This window comes from Eumetopias jubatus, unplaced genomic scaffold (genome assembly GCF_037043125.1).
Source record: "Eumetopias jubatus isolate StellerSeaLion01/CBP00866 unplaced genomic scaffold, mEumJub1_p1.0 scaffold_7, whole genome shotgun sequence".
NCBI lineage: Eukaryota > Metazoa > Chordata > Mammalia > Carnivora > Otariidae > Eumetopias > Eumetopias jubatus.
In genome coordinates this window covers 27737601-27754289 of record NW_028274813.1, presented here as the reverse complement: position 1 = coordinate 27754289, position 16689 = coordinate 27737601, and the positions used below count along the sequence as shown (strand labels likewise).

Below are 16689 nucleotides of genomic sequence, written 5' to 3'. Positions count from 1 at the left end.
CCTCTCCCTCTGCCATTCCCTCCACTTGTGCTCTCTGGCTCTATTTCTCTGTCAAATAAATAAAATCTTTTTAAAAAATTGTTCTTTCAATAGTAGGCATTATTAAAATTGTCTTCTATAAAGTATTATTCTAAGGTAAGCTTTTAGGTCAAGTAATTTTCCAAATTCATCACATAGAAGCTTTGTGGCCTGCATTAGCTGATTGCTGTTGGTTTATCAGTGTCACTCATATTTCCTGATTTTCATCTGCCTTCGTGTATCAGGTCAGCATCTGGCTATGGCAAATAACATAATTTTCTCATAATCGCAGATGCCCATTAAAACCAAAGAGACTATCTTGGAAGGAAGAAGTAAAATAGATTAAATATATGCTGTTTAATGAGCTCTCCTATAGTTTTCTTACTCATTCTGCTATATCCTAGAAATGTGTCATTAAAGCTTTATTTAAACTGTTTATAGTTGTATATCATGTTAATTATAGAAATATTAGAAATGAAATGTGTTTTAGAAATATATCTTGAACAAAATTGGTGTTTTCGCATTTAAGGCTTTGTTTAATCACTAAATCTCATATTTCACACCTGACCTATATGACTTAGAACTGTCATAATTTATATCATAAAATTTTTAGGTTTTCCTTAAACTAGTCTGATTACAACAGTATTTCACTTATGTATCCTCTGATTCTATAACCATGTCAAGGAGTTGTTAGTTTAAAAAGCTACTCAGGGGGTGCCTGGGTGGCTTAGTCAGTTAAGTGTCTGCCTTCGGCTCAGGTCATGATTTCGGGGTCCTGGGATCGAGCCCCACATCAGGCTCTCTGCTCAGCAGGGAGCCAGCTTCCCCCCTCTCTCTGCCTGCCTCTCTGCCTACTTGTGATCTCTCTCTATATATATCAAATAAATAAAATCTTTAAGAAAAAAAAAAGCTCAGGTTTCCTACTAAAACATACTAGCAACCTTGGACAAATGATTGAGTCTAAGACTGGAGCAGGGAAAGTAAAAGATGAGCCTGGAATATCTGTGCAAGAAAGTAAGTTAGAAAATTAAAAGGCAGGGTAACTGGCTGGCTCAGTTGGTGGATCATGTGACTCTTAAGCTCAGGGTTGTGAGTTCGAGCCCCCACATTGGGTGTAAAGATTACTTAAAATAAAATCTTTAAAAAAAAGAAAAGGGCACAGGTACTAGCTTGAAGGGGCTCCCACTAGCCAAATCTGAAACAATCAAAATAAATGATGACAGCAAAGGATTATAATCCATTGAATAAAATAAGTCCATGAGTGCATATTGCTAATAAAACATACATTAATAAATAAGGAAGAAGGGAAAACTTTTCCTTTCAGTAGAATGTGGTAAATTATTAAATCTCCAAAGAATGGGAGAGTTAGGTACTGGCACAAAAACAGACACATAGATCAACGGAACAAAATAGAGAGCCCAGAAATGGACTCTCAACTCTATGGTCAACCAATCTTTGACAGAACAGGGAAGAATATCTAATGGAAGAAAGACAGTCTTTTCAACAAATGGTGTTGGGAAAATTGGACAGCCACATGCAGAAGAATGAAACTGGACCATTTCCTTACACCATACACACAAAAACAGACTCAAAATTTATGAAAGCCCTAAATGTGAGACAGGAATCCATCAAAATCCTTGAGGAGAGCACAGGCAACAACCTCTTCGACCTTGGCCACAGCAACTTCTTGCTAAGCACATCACCAAAGGCAAGGGAAACAAAGGCAAAAATGAACTATTGGGACTTCATCAAGATAAAAAGCTTTTGCCCAGGAAAGGAAACAGTCAATAAAACTAAAAGACAACTGACACAATGCGAGAAGATATTTGCAAATATCATATCAGATAAGGGGCTAGTATCCAAAATCTATAAAGAACTTATCGAACTCAACACCCAAAGAACAAATAATCCAATCGAGAAATGGGCAGAAGACATGAACAGACATTTCTGCAAAGAAAACATACAAATGGCCAACAGACACATGAAAAAATGCTCAACAACACTCGGCATCAGGGAAATACAAATCAAAATCACAATGAGATACTACCTCACACCAGTCAGAATGGCTAAAATTAACAAGTCAGGAAACAACAAATGTTGGCGAGGATGCAGAGAAGGGGGAACCCTCCTACACTGTTGGTGGGAATGCAAGCTGGTGCAACCACTTTGGAAAACAGTATGGAGGTTCCTCAAAAAGTTGAAAATAGAGCTACCCTATGATCCAGCAATTGCACTACTGGGTATTTACCCCAAAGATACAAATGTAGTGATCTGAAGAGGCACCTGCATCCTAATGTTTACAACAGCAATGTCCACAATAGCCAAACTATGGAAAGAGCCCAAATATCCACTGATAGATGAATGGATAAAGAAGATGTGGCATATATATACAGTGGAATATTACACAGCCATAAAAAAGAAATCTTGCCATTTGCAACAACATGGATGGAACTAGAGGGTATTATGCTAAGCAAAATAAGTCAATCAGAGAAAGACAATTATCATATGATCTCACTGATATGTGGAATTTAAGAAACAAGGCAGAGGATCATAGGGGAAGAGAGGAAAAAAATGAAACAAGATGAAACCAGAGAGGGAGACTAAACTGTAGGAGACTCTTAATCTTAGGAAACAAACTGAAGGTTGCTGGAGGGGAGGGGGGTGGAGGGATGGAGTGGCTGGGTAATGGACATTGGGGAGGGTACGTGTTGTGGTGAGCATTGGGTGTTACGTAAGGCTGATGAATCCACAGACCTATACCCCTGAAACAAATACTACGTTATATGTTAATTAATTGAATTTAAATAAATTTTTTTAAAGATTTATTTATTTATTCATAAGAGACAGAGAGAGAGAGAGAGGCAGAGGGAGAAGCAGGCTCCCCGCTGAGCAGGGAGCCCAATGTGGGACTCGATCCCAGGACCCTGGGATCATGACCTGAGCCGAAGGCAGACGCTTAACCATCTGAGCCACCCAGGCACCCTTAAGTAAATTTTTTAAAAAAGAATGGGGGAGTTAAAAAAGTCACCATTCGGCATCGTGGCAATAATTGATATCATTAAGAATCTTCAGTGGAGGGTGCCTGGGTGGTTCAGTTGGTTAAGCGACTGCCTTCGGCTCAGGTCATGATCCTGGAGTCCTGGGATCGAGTCCTGCATCGGGCTCCCTGCTCAGCAGGGAGTCTGCTTCTCCCTCTGACCCTCTTCCCTCTCGTGCTCTCTATCTCTCATTCTCTCTCTCTCAAATAAATAAATAAAATCTTTAAAAAATATCTTTAGTGGATGCTAAAACTAGTGGTAAAAATTTGATGAGCAGAAGGATGTTTGCATAGTCTCAAAATATCTTTCCATAAATTACTTAATAATTACAAAAGGAAAAATTGTAATTTTTAAGTGGAGAAACCTGGCAGACATAGTCTTAACCAACTGATGAAAATTAACATCAATTACTTCATGATGTAATGCACTGAAAAGTATACATCATCACTTAGACAGTATATGCCTGCCAAAAATGCATAATCTGAATCTGCTCATGCAGAGGCATCAGACAACCCCAACCCTGGCTGCTATTCTTTAAAACTGTTGAGACCCTAAAATACAAAGACTGAGAAACTGTTTGAGATTAAAGGAGACTAGGATATATGACAACTAAATGCATAATCAAGGATTATATCCTAGACCAGAAAAAGAAAAGTTGCAATAAAGAACACTACTGCGACAATTGGTGGCAAAATTTGAATATGGACTACAGATGAAATAATAGTCTTATATCAATGTTAAATTTTCTGATTTTGATTACTGTGCTTCTAAGAGAATGTACTTTTTCTTAGGAAATACCTTCTGAAATATTTAGGGGTAAAGAGGCATGATGTCTTAAACTTATTCTCACATGGTCCAGAAAAAAATGTATATCATTTATATATTCATATTTTAGATAGATCTATCTTTGCATACATAAAGAGGGAAAGAAAATGAGGCAAAATTGGGTGAAAAGTATATGAGACCTCTTTGTACTCTTCTTGAAACTTTTTTCAAAAATGTTACCCAGATAAGAGAAATTGCAAATCAAAACTACAGTGAGATATTACTTTATGCCTATTAAGATGGCTACTACTGTCAGAAAAATAGAAAATAACAAGCACTGGGGAGGATGCAGAGAAATTGAGCCCTTGCGCACTGTTGGTGGGAGTGCAAAATGGTGCAGCCATTATGGAAAACAGTATGTAGGTTCCTCAAAAAATTAAAAATAGAATTACCACATGATCCAGCAATCCACTTGTGGGGAAATTTCCAAAAAGAATTTAAAGCAAGATCTTGAAGAGATATTTGTGCACCCATGTTCATTGAAATATTATTCAGAGTCAAGAGGTGGAAGCAACCCAAATGTCCATCCACAGAAGAATGGATAAAGAAAATGTGGTAGGGCACCTGGGTGGCTCAGTTGGTTAGTGACTGCCTTTGGCTCAGGTCATGATCCCGGGACCCGGGATTGAGTCCCGCATCAGGCTCCCTGCTCGGAAGGGAGTCTGCTTCTCCCTCCGACCCTACCCCCTCTTGTGATCTCTCTCTCACTCTCTCTCTCAAATAAATTAAAATCTTAAAAGAAAAAAAATGTGGTAAATGCAAACAATAGAATATAATGCAGACTTTAAAAAGTAGGAAATCCTATTACAAGCTACACATGGATGAACTTCAAGGGCATTATGCTAAGTGAAATAAGCCAGTCACCAAAGGACAAATACTGTATGCTTCTACTCATATGAAGTATCTGATGCAGTCAAAATCATAGAAATGGAAAGCAGAAAGGTAGTTGCCAAGGGCTGGAGAGTAGGTAGAAGAAATTAGTGTTTCATGAGTATAGGGTTTCAGTTTTGCAAGATGAAAAAGTTAGAGATCTGTTGTACAACGATGTGAATATATGTAACAGCTGAACTGTGTACTTAAAAATGGTTCAGATGGTAAATATAATGTGTTTTTTACCACACACAAAAAATAGTTACCCAGACAACTCTGATGATAGCCAGGTTTTAGAACTGGCAATAGCAGGTTAAGGGCATGGAATATGCCCACATTACTCTACATCTCCAAAACTGTAGGTTTCAATATCATGCAAAAACTAGGCTGCTTAAAAAAGTAAGTTACAGGGCAATTTCTTTACTTTCCTGACTCCGTATTTCCAACTTCTACAGATTGAAAAACTGAAACAGCAATTGAATGAAACAAAGGAAAAAGCCCAAGAGGAGAAGGAAAAATTGGTGAGTATCTAGGTACACTAATACTTTTACTTACTGGGTGGTCAGGTTTCTGGCAAGCTCAGATATTTAAGACACAATAAGAGTAAGTGAGTAGCTCAGTGACCTTAAAGCTCACGCACTTGATTGTACAGAAGCTCAAAAATAACATAAAATTATGTTATTGTAGAAAATGATCTGGTAGTAGTGGTACTACTGAGTTTGTCATTCTTTCTTTGGCTTTTCAGTGGACAGAGGTAGGAAATACATATTTTTAAAAGATTATATAATGAGTCCATACCAATATTTTCAATTCAGATGCAGGAGTACTTGATCTGAGGGTTTATTACTTGATCTGAGTCTCCTTTATCCCTCACCAAAGGTCCTGCTTTTGTTGTTGTTGTTTTGCAATACAGTGATAACAAATTAACTTATTTAGTACTTTTAGAGGATTGATTTCAACTTTTGCCTACATCAGACCAGTTGGTGTTCAAAACTGCACCACCAGACTAAATGATTTGATCATGGCATGTTTCACATCATCAAAACCATCTGAATAGATCTGCTGAAATAATTTGTTTAAAGCTGCGTCTCCCTCCAACTTCTCATTTTTTCTTCTTTGATTTCACTGACCAATTTATCCCAATTTTTTGCATAATGAGATGATGATGGATATAAATTCCTATGTCTGCTATGAACTGTTTTGGTTTGGCACATCTCCTTGCCCCTTTAGTTTTTCCCATCTCACAGCCTCTGTCTTGATTTCATTTTAATTTTAATTTTTGTTGAAAGTACTTTAAATGTGCACTGTTCTGGTATTATAGGATGAAGAAGTCTCAGTTTCAAATTGTAATTCTTTCCAGAAGGAAGTTTCACCAAAGCAGACAACTCTTTTTCTGAAAATTCCACATTTACATTATTCTTCTGAACATTCTTGATTTGAACATTCCTGATCACAAGTGTAATGATTACTTGAGATTGTGTTTGGTACCAGTCATACTTGATTTTTGACTGATGAGTCCTCTGGGATGCAGACTCCTCAGACTGTGATCCATTCTGAGATTCTTGACACCTTTTAATCCAGACAGTGAAATCAAATCTGCACTCTCTAATTCCTGTCCTCCTAGAAAAGCTTCTAAAGCAGCAGCATAGTTTTTTTTTTCATGGTATTTACATATTCCTTTTCTCAGCATAGCAGTGGAATTATTTAGATTAAGTTCAAGAGATTTCTTTGCATCAGCAACAGCATCATAGTAATTCCCAAGAAGAACGTGACAATAAGCTCTTTGACAATAATATTGTCCATCATCTGGTTTCTGTTCCAAAGCCTTAGTCAGCTTCTCTAATGCTGCCTGGGGGTCCTCATCAATCAGAGGACCTGATAAGCTCTGGGAAAACTTCTGGGCTGTTGCAGGTCCTACTGCAGCTGCTGCCATCCCTAATAATTGCTTTTGCGGTTAGAGCTGCCACCCCTGAGGTTACAAGCTGCCCCACTGCCCAAGGGGGAACTTCTCCAATAATCCTGTTCTTAATGATATCGGTATAATCGAGTAGTTGCTTCAAACCTCAATACATCAACAGTCATAATACCAATATTACCACTAACATAGATTAGTGGAAACAGATTTAAGATTTTAGGGGGTGCTTGTTCCCCTTAGGATATATACAATAGGGATCTATGATCAAATTACTTTGCCATTTGAAAGAATTCCTGTGAGGTTATGCCACCAACTGAAGAACACATTTTGCTTTTTTTTTTAGAAGTTGCTTTTAAAAAAATTGTGCATCTAAAATTATGTAATTATATAATTATGTAAAATATTTATGTGGCTCCAAAGTCAAATCTATCAAACATGTTGTATTCTGAGAAATCTAACTCCTATCCATGTCTTCACAATATGCTAGAGTGTATTGTCAAAATTGATTTTTGTCAACATGATAGGTGAGTATTCCAGTGTATCTTAATTTGCATTTCTCTTATTATGAGCTACATTGAACATTTTTTCATGTTTGAGGGTCATTTGCATTTCCTTTTGTTATTTCATTCATTTTAAAAATTGTGTTATTGGCCCATTCTTCCTCCACTTCCTCCCTCCTTTTCTTCTCTTCTCTCCTTTTCTTCCTTTTCTACTCTTCCTCCTCATCCTCAGCCTTCTCTTCCTCCCTCTTCCCTTCCTTCCTCTTTTTGCCCAACTTCTCCTTCTTTCTTGATTTATTAGAGCTATTGGCCCTTCCTTTATCTCTTAGTTCACTAATTTTAATTTAGGGTTAGGGATGTTATTTGTCTTTCTTACAAATTAAAATCCTGTTTAGTCTTCTCATACCTCTTTTTAATAATTACATTTTCTGTATAAGATCAGCTCATTTGAGAATTTTTTTCTTATTCAAGGCACTTGGTATCTTCTAACAAAAAGTAAAACTTGATGCAAAAATAATAAGGGAACATTTCTTCGAAGAAGATAGACAAATAGCCTAAGGCTTCAAAGGGAACACAACTCTGTGGGGCTTTTGTTCTTTTTCCTAACTCGCTTACCTGTTTTTTTGCATACAGGAACAAAAATATACTGTGCAAATAAATGAGCTGGAGGGACAGTTCCATCAAAAAGCTAGAGAAATTGGCATGATTCAGACAGAGCTGAAAACAATAAAACAATTCCAGAAGAGAAAAATCCAAGTGGAGAAAGAATTAGATGATGTAAGTTTATTTATTTCTTTAAATAAAGGTGATTAGAATTAACTACAAGCATACCTCGGAAATATTGCAGGCTCAGTTCTAGAGTGCCACAATCAAGTGAATATCACAGTACTATACTTCATGTGTGCAAAAGCCTTCATAGACATTTACTCCTGTGAGATGGTAAAGGACTCCCTTGGACATTTCAGAGGTTATTTGAGAGAAAGCGGAAGATATAATGAGTGTAGCACTGGGTGCAAGTCTTATTTCTAAGACTTTTCTAAGCATTGATTTCTTTGTGACTTCACCAAATCTTAGCCAACACACCCTTCCACATTTATCAGCAACTAAACCTTTGGAGTGACTTCAATAAGAAACAAATTACAGGGGTGCCTGAGTGGCTCAGTCAGTTAAGCCTTTGCCTTCAGCTCAGGTTCTGATCCCAGGATTTGGGATCAAGCCCCAAGCTGGGCTCCCTGCTCAGTGGGGGGTCTGCTTCTCCCTCTCCCTGCTGCTTATACTCTTTCTCTCTCTCTCTCAAATAAATAAAGAAAATTAAAAAAAAAAGAAACAAACAAATTACAGTTCTTGGGAAACATTAGGGGCAAAGTAGCAAAGTCCTAAAGGAAAATAGGTTTAGACTGATGAAGGATGATTTTAGAACATTTTAGAAGGTTCTCTGGTTAAGGGTGGGCAGGGGAAAACTGAGTACTTTCAGAAAGTTTCTCTGACCTTGCTATGCTTTTTCTCTTACTTTCCATCCCCTCAGCTCAGAATATAGTTTTATTGCATTAGTAATAATGTAATAAATGACGCACTTATGCTGGGGATAGTAGCCGAAATCAGCTTTGTGACTTTGGGCAAGTTACTTAACCTCTCTCTACCTTGGTTGCCTGATCTGTAAAATAAGGATAATAAGGGTTACTCATAGACTCGTAGGGTTATTGTAAGGACTAAATGAGTTCATATATTTAAAGTGCTTAAAGTAGTGTATATCATATAAGTGAAAATTATATTTATAGTGGCATGTAGCTCTCTGAGGACAAAAGTCCTGATTTGTAGCATTTGCTGATTTCCTTGGTATAAATACTTGTATTATGGCCAATTTCAAGCTAAAACACTTTAACAACCTGCTAGCAAAATTCCTGATATGAGCCTGCTCCAACGTGCAACTGAACATTGCCGCTATTACTAGTAATAGTAAGAGTATTACCACCTAAGATAACCATATTTCAAGTAGTGTAGGGGCTAAAAGTTGGTGCTGTGAAGTCAGGCTGCTAGAGTATACTGTTTTTACTACTTGGGTATCTTGTTAAATTTCCTCATCTAAAACATGGAGGTGAGAATAATGGTACCAACTTTAAAGGGTCATTGTGAAGACTAAATGAAATAATCTGTTTTAAATGCATAGCACTGTGTGGTAAATATTACCTGTTGTTGCTGACCCTGCTGCATCATTACTACTGCTAAAATTATGATTACAGCCATGAGAATTATTTAAGGCCCTTCCACCGTCCCTTTTAGTGCCTCTCACTCTTGGGCATGGTGTTCTCCAAGCATGCAATGCCTCTCAAGCCCTCCTTGGGCTACCCAGAGCCCTGTTTAACAAGCACAAGCTTTGATGGGAAACCAGAGTTCCTGCATCCTATTTCTGTCTACCTTTTAGCTGATCACCAATCCAAAGGGTATATGCGAAATGAGTAAGTCAGATAAGACAATGTAGTGTTGGAAATTATGGACTTCGTGTCCTGGTTCTGCAGCTGATAGCTGTATGGCTTTGGATAGTCTGTTAACTTTTCTTGAGTCTCAGGTTCTTCACCTGTAAAATGTAGCTGTAATATCACCTGCCTCCTCTTAGAGATGTTGTGTGGATTAAATAATGTAATGTGTGTAAAATACTTAGCACACTCATTCCTATTAATCCCTGGTAAGAGTAGTAGCATAGTAGTTATTGATGTTTGCTTGTTGTTTTAATTATATAGCTTTAAAAATCTTAGTAGAGGGATGCCTGGGTGGCTGAGTCAGTTGAACGTCTGTCTTCAGCTCAGGTTATGATCCCAGAGTCCTGGGATTGAGTCCCGCATTGGGCTCCCTGCTCAGAGGGGAGCCTGCTTCTCCCTCTAAATGCTGCTCCCCCTGCTTGTGGGCGCTCTCTCTCTCTGACAAATAAATAAAATCTTAAATAAATAAAAATCGTAGTAGAGTACTCTTAAAAGCTCTAATTAAAGGGATGACTTGGCACATTTCAGGCAAGGTAGGAAAGGGAAAGACACTTTCTTAGACTGGAGGAATGTGGAGGAATGTGTTTTAACTCTATCGTAACCGCGAAGTTATCCCAAAACCTTCCCGGTAGGCTTTGTTTATGAACCTGATAACTTGTTGCTTTACAACTGGTCTTATAACTGTTTTATTTTATTTTTTATTTTTATTTATTTATTATGTTATGTTAGTCACTGTACAGTACATCATTAGTTGTTTTTTTTTTAAGATTATTTATTTATTTATTTGACACATAGAGAGATAGAGAACACAAGCCAGTAGAGCAGCAGGCAGAGGGAGAGGGAGAAGCAGGCTCCCTGCTGAGCAGGGAGTCCAATGCGGGACTTGATCCCAGGACCCTGGAATCATGACCTGAGCCGAAGGCAGACGCTAAACTGACTGAACCACCCAGGCGTCCCCATCATTAGTTTTTGATGTAGTGTTCCATGATTCATTATTTGCATGTAACTGTTGCTTTAACATTGTTCTTAATTTTTTAAAAAAGATTTTATTTATTTACTTGAGAGAGAGAGAGAGAGAGAATGAGCCGGGGCAGGGGGCAAAGGGAGAGAGAAAGAGAGAAGCCAGCTCCCTGCTTGCTGAACAGGAAGCCTGACGTGGGCCTGGATCCCAGGACCTGGAGATCATGACCTGAGCCGAAGGCAGATACTTAACTGACTGAGACACCCAGGCACCCCTAAAACTGTTCTTAATTTCTGTAGCTCACCATTATACAAGCTCCTTTGAAGTATTTTCAGAGGAACTCTCTCCTTCTATGAGTTTGCAGACCTTTTTCTTTTTTTTAAGATTTTATTTATTTGACAGAAAGAGAGAGCACAAGCAGGGGCAGCAGCAGAGGGGGAGGGAGAAGCAGGCTCTCCATTGAGCTGAAAGCCCAATGTGGGGCTCAAAACCAGGATCCTGGGATCATGACCTGAGCTGAAAGCAGACATTTAACCGACTGAGCCACCCAGGCACCCCACGTTCCCAGACCTTTAAAGTCCTTAAAAGAGCAATTGTGTAACTGTCTTGTCTAGTTATTTTATATTTGTGTTGTTCTTTAATTTTGTAAACTGAGGAGAATAAAAGGAATCAAATCATCTATTTGTGTATGTCCTTGTCACTCCTCACTAGTTCCTAGATTAGTACTTAATAATAAAACTTGCAGGGTGCCTGGGTGGCTCAGTCAGTTAAGTGTCTGATTCTTGATCTCAGCTCAGGTCTTGATCTCAGGATCGTGAGTATAAGCCCTGCATTGGGCTCCAGGCTGGGCATGGGGCCTCTTAAAAAAAAATAATAATAATAATAAACTTGCTAAATGAGTGATATAAGGCAACCATCTAAAACTAAATCCTTTCATGGAATTCATAGAATCATAGAACTGGAAGAAACTTTAGGGCCTATTTAAGCCATTCTACAGACAAGAAAACAGACACAAAGTTGTTAAGTGACTTTCATGGTAAGTTGTAGAGCTGGCAGCAGAAGCCTGGTGATCTGAATGCCAGTCTAGTACCTCTAGTCCTGCTCCATTTTTCACCTGCTTTAGTAACCTGTTACTGCAGAAAAAAATTACCCCCAAATCTAGAGCTCAAAACCATAACAAACATTTGTTAGAAGCAGATTTCCATGGGTCAGAAATTTGGGAGCAGTTTAACTGGGCAGTTCTGGTTCAGGGCCCTTCATGAAGTTGCAATCAAGATATCAGCCAGGGTTTCAGTCATCTGGAGGCTAGATGAGAGCCTGAAGATCTGTTCCCAGGAGCCAACTCACATGCTGTCAGGTTGGGGCCAAAAATTACTGGGTGGCCTCAACATCTTCCCATGGGGGCCTTACAGAGGGGCCCTGATTGTTCTCACAATTTGGTCAATGACTTTACCCAAAGTGAGTAATCCCAAAGAAAGCCAGACAGAAGCTATCCCTTTCTTGACCTAGCCTTAGAAATCATAGAAGTTGTGGATATATTTTAAAACCACCAGAGTCCAAAGTATGTATTGATGCAGGAATGTTCTGATCACATCCCTGAAGAATCTTCTTTAGTATTTCTCTATTGTAAAACCCAGTATTGTCCAGATGTCTTGGTGTGAAAGTCAAGACCCTATACCTACTTTGAACATTAATTTTCTCCTTTTACTACACCGCCCCATGTGCATCCCATTTAATCCACCCAAACTGGATATTTCCTCATCCCTGAAGTCTTTTCTGCTATTTTTAAATAGTTACACTGTTTCTTTTGTCTGGAATATACTTACAATAGATCTTTATCCATTAAAATTTTACCCATTCTTCAAAGGCTCAGCTCAAATGCATGTTCTCCATAAGGTGGTCCCCAAAAGTCATGTTTAAAAGTATTAACTTCCCTAAAAAAAAAAAAGTAAGAATTTTCTTCCTTCCATTTATGATAGCTTAGATGAAACTTGAGGGTGTTATGTTAAGTGAAATAAGTCAGAAAGATAATAATAATAAAACTTGCTAAATGAGTGATATAAGGCAACCATCTATGATGGTTGATATCACTTATATGTGGAATCTAAAAAGAGCTGAACTGAGAGAAACAGTAGAGTAGGGGTTACCACAGCTGGCAGGGAGGGGGATATGAGGAGATAGTGGTCAAAGGATACAAACTTCCAGTTCTAAGATTGACAAGTTCTGGGGAATCTAATGTATAGCATGGTGATTAGAGCTAATAATCCTGTATTACGTACTTGAAAGTGCTAAGAAAGTAGATCTTAAGTGTTCTTACCACAAAAAAGAAATGGCAATTATGTGACAGTATGGAGGTGTTAGCTAATGCTATGGTGGTAATCATTTTGCAATATATAAGTGTGTCAGATCAACACATTGTACACCTTAGATTTATACAATGTTATATGTCAATTAACCTCATAAAGCTGGAAAAAAGAGAAAAAATAAAGATTATTAGCAAAAAAAGTAATAATTTTCTTTGTGTGTTTTCACGGCATTTTGTATCTCTTTTATACCCGTTAGCCCATTCTACCGTGACGTATTTATCATCTGTCTTATCTCCCCTGCCAGATCACAATCTTTGAGGCATGAACAGTGTTGTTCCTTTGTATTCACTGAAATACAAGATACACAGTAATGCTCTATGCATCTTTGTTAAATGCTGAGTAGGTCTTTTCATTAAAAATGTAATTGCAGGAATATCAAGTTTCTACTAACTAGATGGGAGGAATCCTTTCATAATGTATAAGTATATCAAATCATCATAATATACACGTAAAATACATTACTGTTAATAATTCCTCAAAAAAGCTTAAAAATTTTCTAAAAGGAATATCAAAAAAATTTTTATACGAAAATGCTAAAGACTGAATCAAGTTAAGATCTGTAACTTTTTAGGAACTCTCAAAATAGGGGTCGGAAGTATAGGTATACATTCTGAATCAAAGTGAATTAACTAGTGCATATTTTTGTGTGCCACGGTATGATTTCTTAAGAACAATATTGCCACCTAATGGAGAAATAGATTTCAGACTTTTCAAAAAGGGCCATGGGCCAGAAGACTTAAAATTCAAAGGCAAAAGATACTGGCTTATGGGAAAAAATAAGGTGGTTCTCTGGAATCCCAAATATGGAAGAATTAAGGCAGGTGTAGGGACCCATGAACTTAAAATGGGAAGAGGGTGTATACATAAAGGAAGAAAATTAATTAAAGTGTGTATATAGAATTCACTATACAAATTGAAAGAGGCTAATTAAATTTAGATGATCACAAGGTATTCAAAGCATAAATTTTAAAGAAAAAATGATATCTATGTGATTAACAGAAGGAGCATACATTGGTAGGTTGCAGTTATTATTTTTAATAATTTGTTTTAGTTTTTCTTCTTTTGACAAAGTGATAATACCCATTTCAGCAAATCTAGCTGACAAAAAAAAAAAAATTAAAAGCTCTCCCCTGACAATTATACTACCTAAAGATAACTGGTAAATATTTTGGTGTATTTTCTTTCCATTTTTCTTCCTCTATGTAGAAACATTTAAAAATATGTGGTATTTTTTTTAAAGGAGGTCATTATGTACAAACTGTTAACCTGACTTTTTTATTTTTATTGTGAACATTTTTCAACACCATTACATACTTTTCTATAAAATCTTTTGACTAGATGCATAGAATTCCACTGGGTAGATGTATCATGATTTTTTTATTTTAAAAAAATTATTTATTGAGAGAGAGAGAGAGAGAGGAGGGTGAGGAGCAGAGGGAGAGAGAGAGGAGAGAATCTCAAGCAAACCACGCTCAGCGCAGAGCCCGACACAGGGCTTGATCCCATGACCCTGAGATCATGATCTGAGCCAAAATCAAGACTCTGAAGCTCAACCAACTGAGCCATCCAGGCACCCCAACGTATCATGATTTATTAATTGGTCCCTTCTTATTGGACATCTGAACTGTTTTCTTTTTTCTTTTTTAAAGAATATGTAACAATCTTTTTTTTAAAAGATTTTATTTATTTATTTGAGAGAGAGAGAACACAAGCAGTGGGGAGGGGCAGAGGGAGAGGGAGAAGCAGACTCCCAGCTGAGCAGGGAGCCCGATGTGGGACTCGATCCCTGGACCCTGAGACCATGACCTGAGCTGAAGGCAGATGCTTAACTAACTGAGCCACTCAGGTGCCCCGGGCTTCTTTCTAATTTTCCACTATTATACACCATGATGAACATCTAATAACAATATTTTTCTACATCTGTAATTAGCATTTAGGGTAACTTCTTAGATACGGAATTTTTTTTAAAGATTTTATATTTGTTTATTTATTTGTCAGAGAGAGAGAGAGTCAGGCAGAGGGAGAGGCAGTCTCCCTGCTGAGCAAGGAGCCTGATGTGGGACTTGATCCCAGTACCCTGGGATCATGACCTGAACCGAAGGCAGACACTTAACCATCTGAGCCACCCAGGCATCCCAATTAGAGGTGGAATTTATAGGTTAAAGAACATAAGCTTTTGAAGACTTTTGATAGGCATTACTTAATTATCTTTTGAAAGATTTGTTAATTTATGGATTTTTGAGGGAGTCCAATGGCATATGAAATGTCCATCCCTGCACACGCTAAGATGATAGACATTTCCGTAAACTTGTATATTGACATTAATTTTCAGTCTTTAACGATGTAAGAGGCCATTTTTTAAAAAGTTGTATGAGAAATATAGGGAGAAAGAACATCTGAAAGAGATCATATAAAATGGAGATTTAATACAATTAGGACAGGAAAATTGTTAAGTATAAGGGAGGATGATAGTAGATATAATAATAACTAGGCTTTATATTAAACGGTTACTATTCTAGGTACTTTACATGTATTGTTTGTTATTTAATCCTTGCTACACCCTATGAGCTAGTTACTATTATTATTCTCTTTTTATTCCTGGAAACCTGAGACTTAGAGAAGTTAAGAGATTAACCCAGAGTAAAACAGCTGGCAAGTGAGAAAGGTCTGTCTCTTGCGGAAACCCTTCTCTGCTGCCTTTTTTACGGCATGAAGATTAGATTGAGTATGCTATTTCAGCCTGATTGCCAGGAAATGTAGACTATAGAATCATAGCTTTAAATTAGTTCACCTTTCTTTGCCTAGAAGAGTTTTATGTCCTTTTTATTCCATGTAAGCATGTTTTGAGGACAGAAGGATCTATCTGTGGGAATCATAGGGAGATGTGTTTTAGATTAATACTAAGAAGAATTTTCTAAAAATGGGAACTATGAAATGCTAATGAATTAATGAAATTTGAATTAGTGATACTTCTGTCTCTAGCTATTTTTCTCATAGAAGGAATCCTATATCAAGTAGGAAATTGTATACACTGTGACTCTTAAGATCCCTTTCTATTCTAAAATATTATTTTTTTAAGTTTATTTAAGTAATCTTTACACCCAACATGGGCTTGAACTCATGACCCCAAGATCAAGAGTTGCATGCTCCTCCAACTGGGCTAGCCACATGCCCCAATTCTAAAATATTATGATTCTATGAGTCCACATGATATTTGAAAAATATGATTATGAGAACAACTTGTCCTGGGAACTATTGTTCATGAACAGCTTTTTAAAAAATTCAATACTGATCTTGTAAGTCTGTAGAAGATTGGTCGGAAAGCTGGTACTCACGGGCAGGGTCATGGAATTTTTCTGTGTTCAGGATTAAGAAATAATGTATAACAGAAAACGTTTCTTTATTGAGAATTTTCCAGGGATGTGCCTCAATCACCCCCATTTCCTATTGATCTTTTGTTGTTGTTGTTTTAATTACAGTTGAAGGAGAATTTAAGGAACACAGAGCGGAAACATCAGGAGACTCTTAGAAGATTGGAGGGCAGGTTTTCTGAAGAAAAGGTACGACATTTTAGAGTTAATTAAGAAATATTTTGTTTTTAAAAAAAGAAATATTTTGTTTACTAGAACAATATAAGTGTCTATATGCATGTCAACCTTTCCTTTGGATCTTATTAGATGAGGGTTTATCAAATCACAGCAGAAAAAAGAAAAAACAGA

At 37.3% G+C, this 16689-nt stretch overlaps 1 protein-coding gene and 1 pseudogene across 1 annotated transcript in view; one reads left to right on the top strand and one right to left on the bottom strand.

Moving 5' to 3' along the window:
- Window positions 1–16689, top strand: part of BBOF1 (basal body orientation factor 1) — a 55167-nt gene that overhangs the window by 6066 nt on the left and 32412 nt on the right. The window contains exons 3-5 of the mRNA XM_028100574.2: window positions 5207–5272; window positions 7800–7943; window positions 16450–16530. Coding sequence (XP_027956375.2) covers window positions 5207–5272; window positions 7800–7943; window positions 16450–16530 — 291 coding nt within the window. The remainder of the gene's footprint in view (window positions 1–5206; window positions 5273–7799; window positions 7944–16449; window positions 16531–16689) is intronic.
- On the bottom strand, window positions 5707–6684 carry LOC114223913 (protein SGT1 homolog pseudogene; annotated as a pseudogene).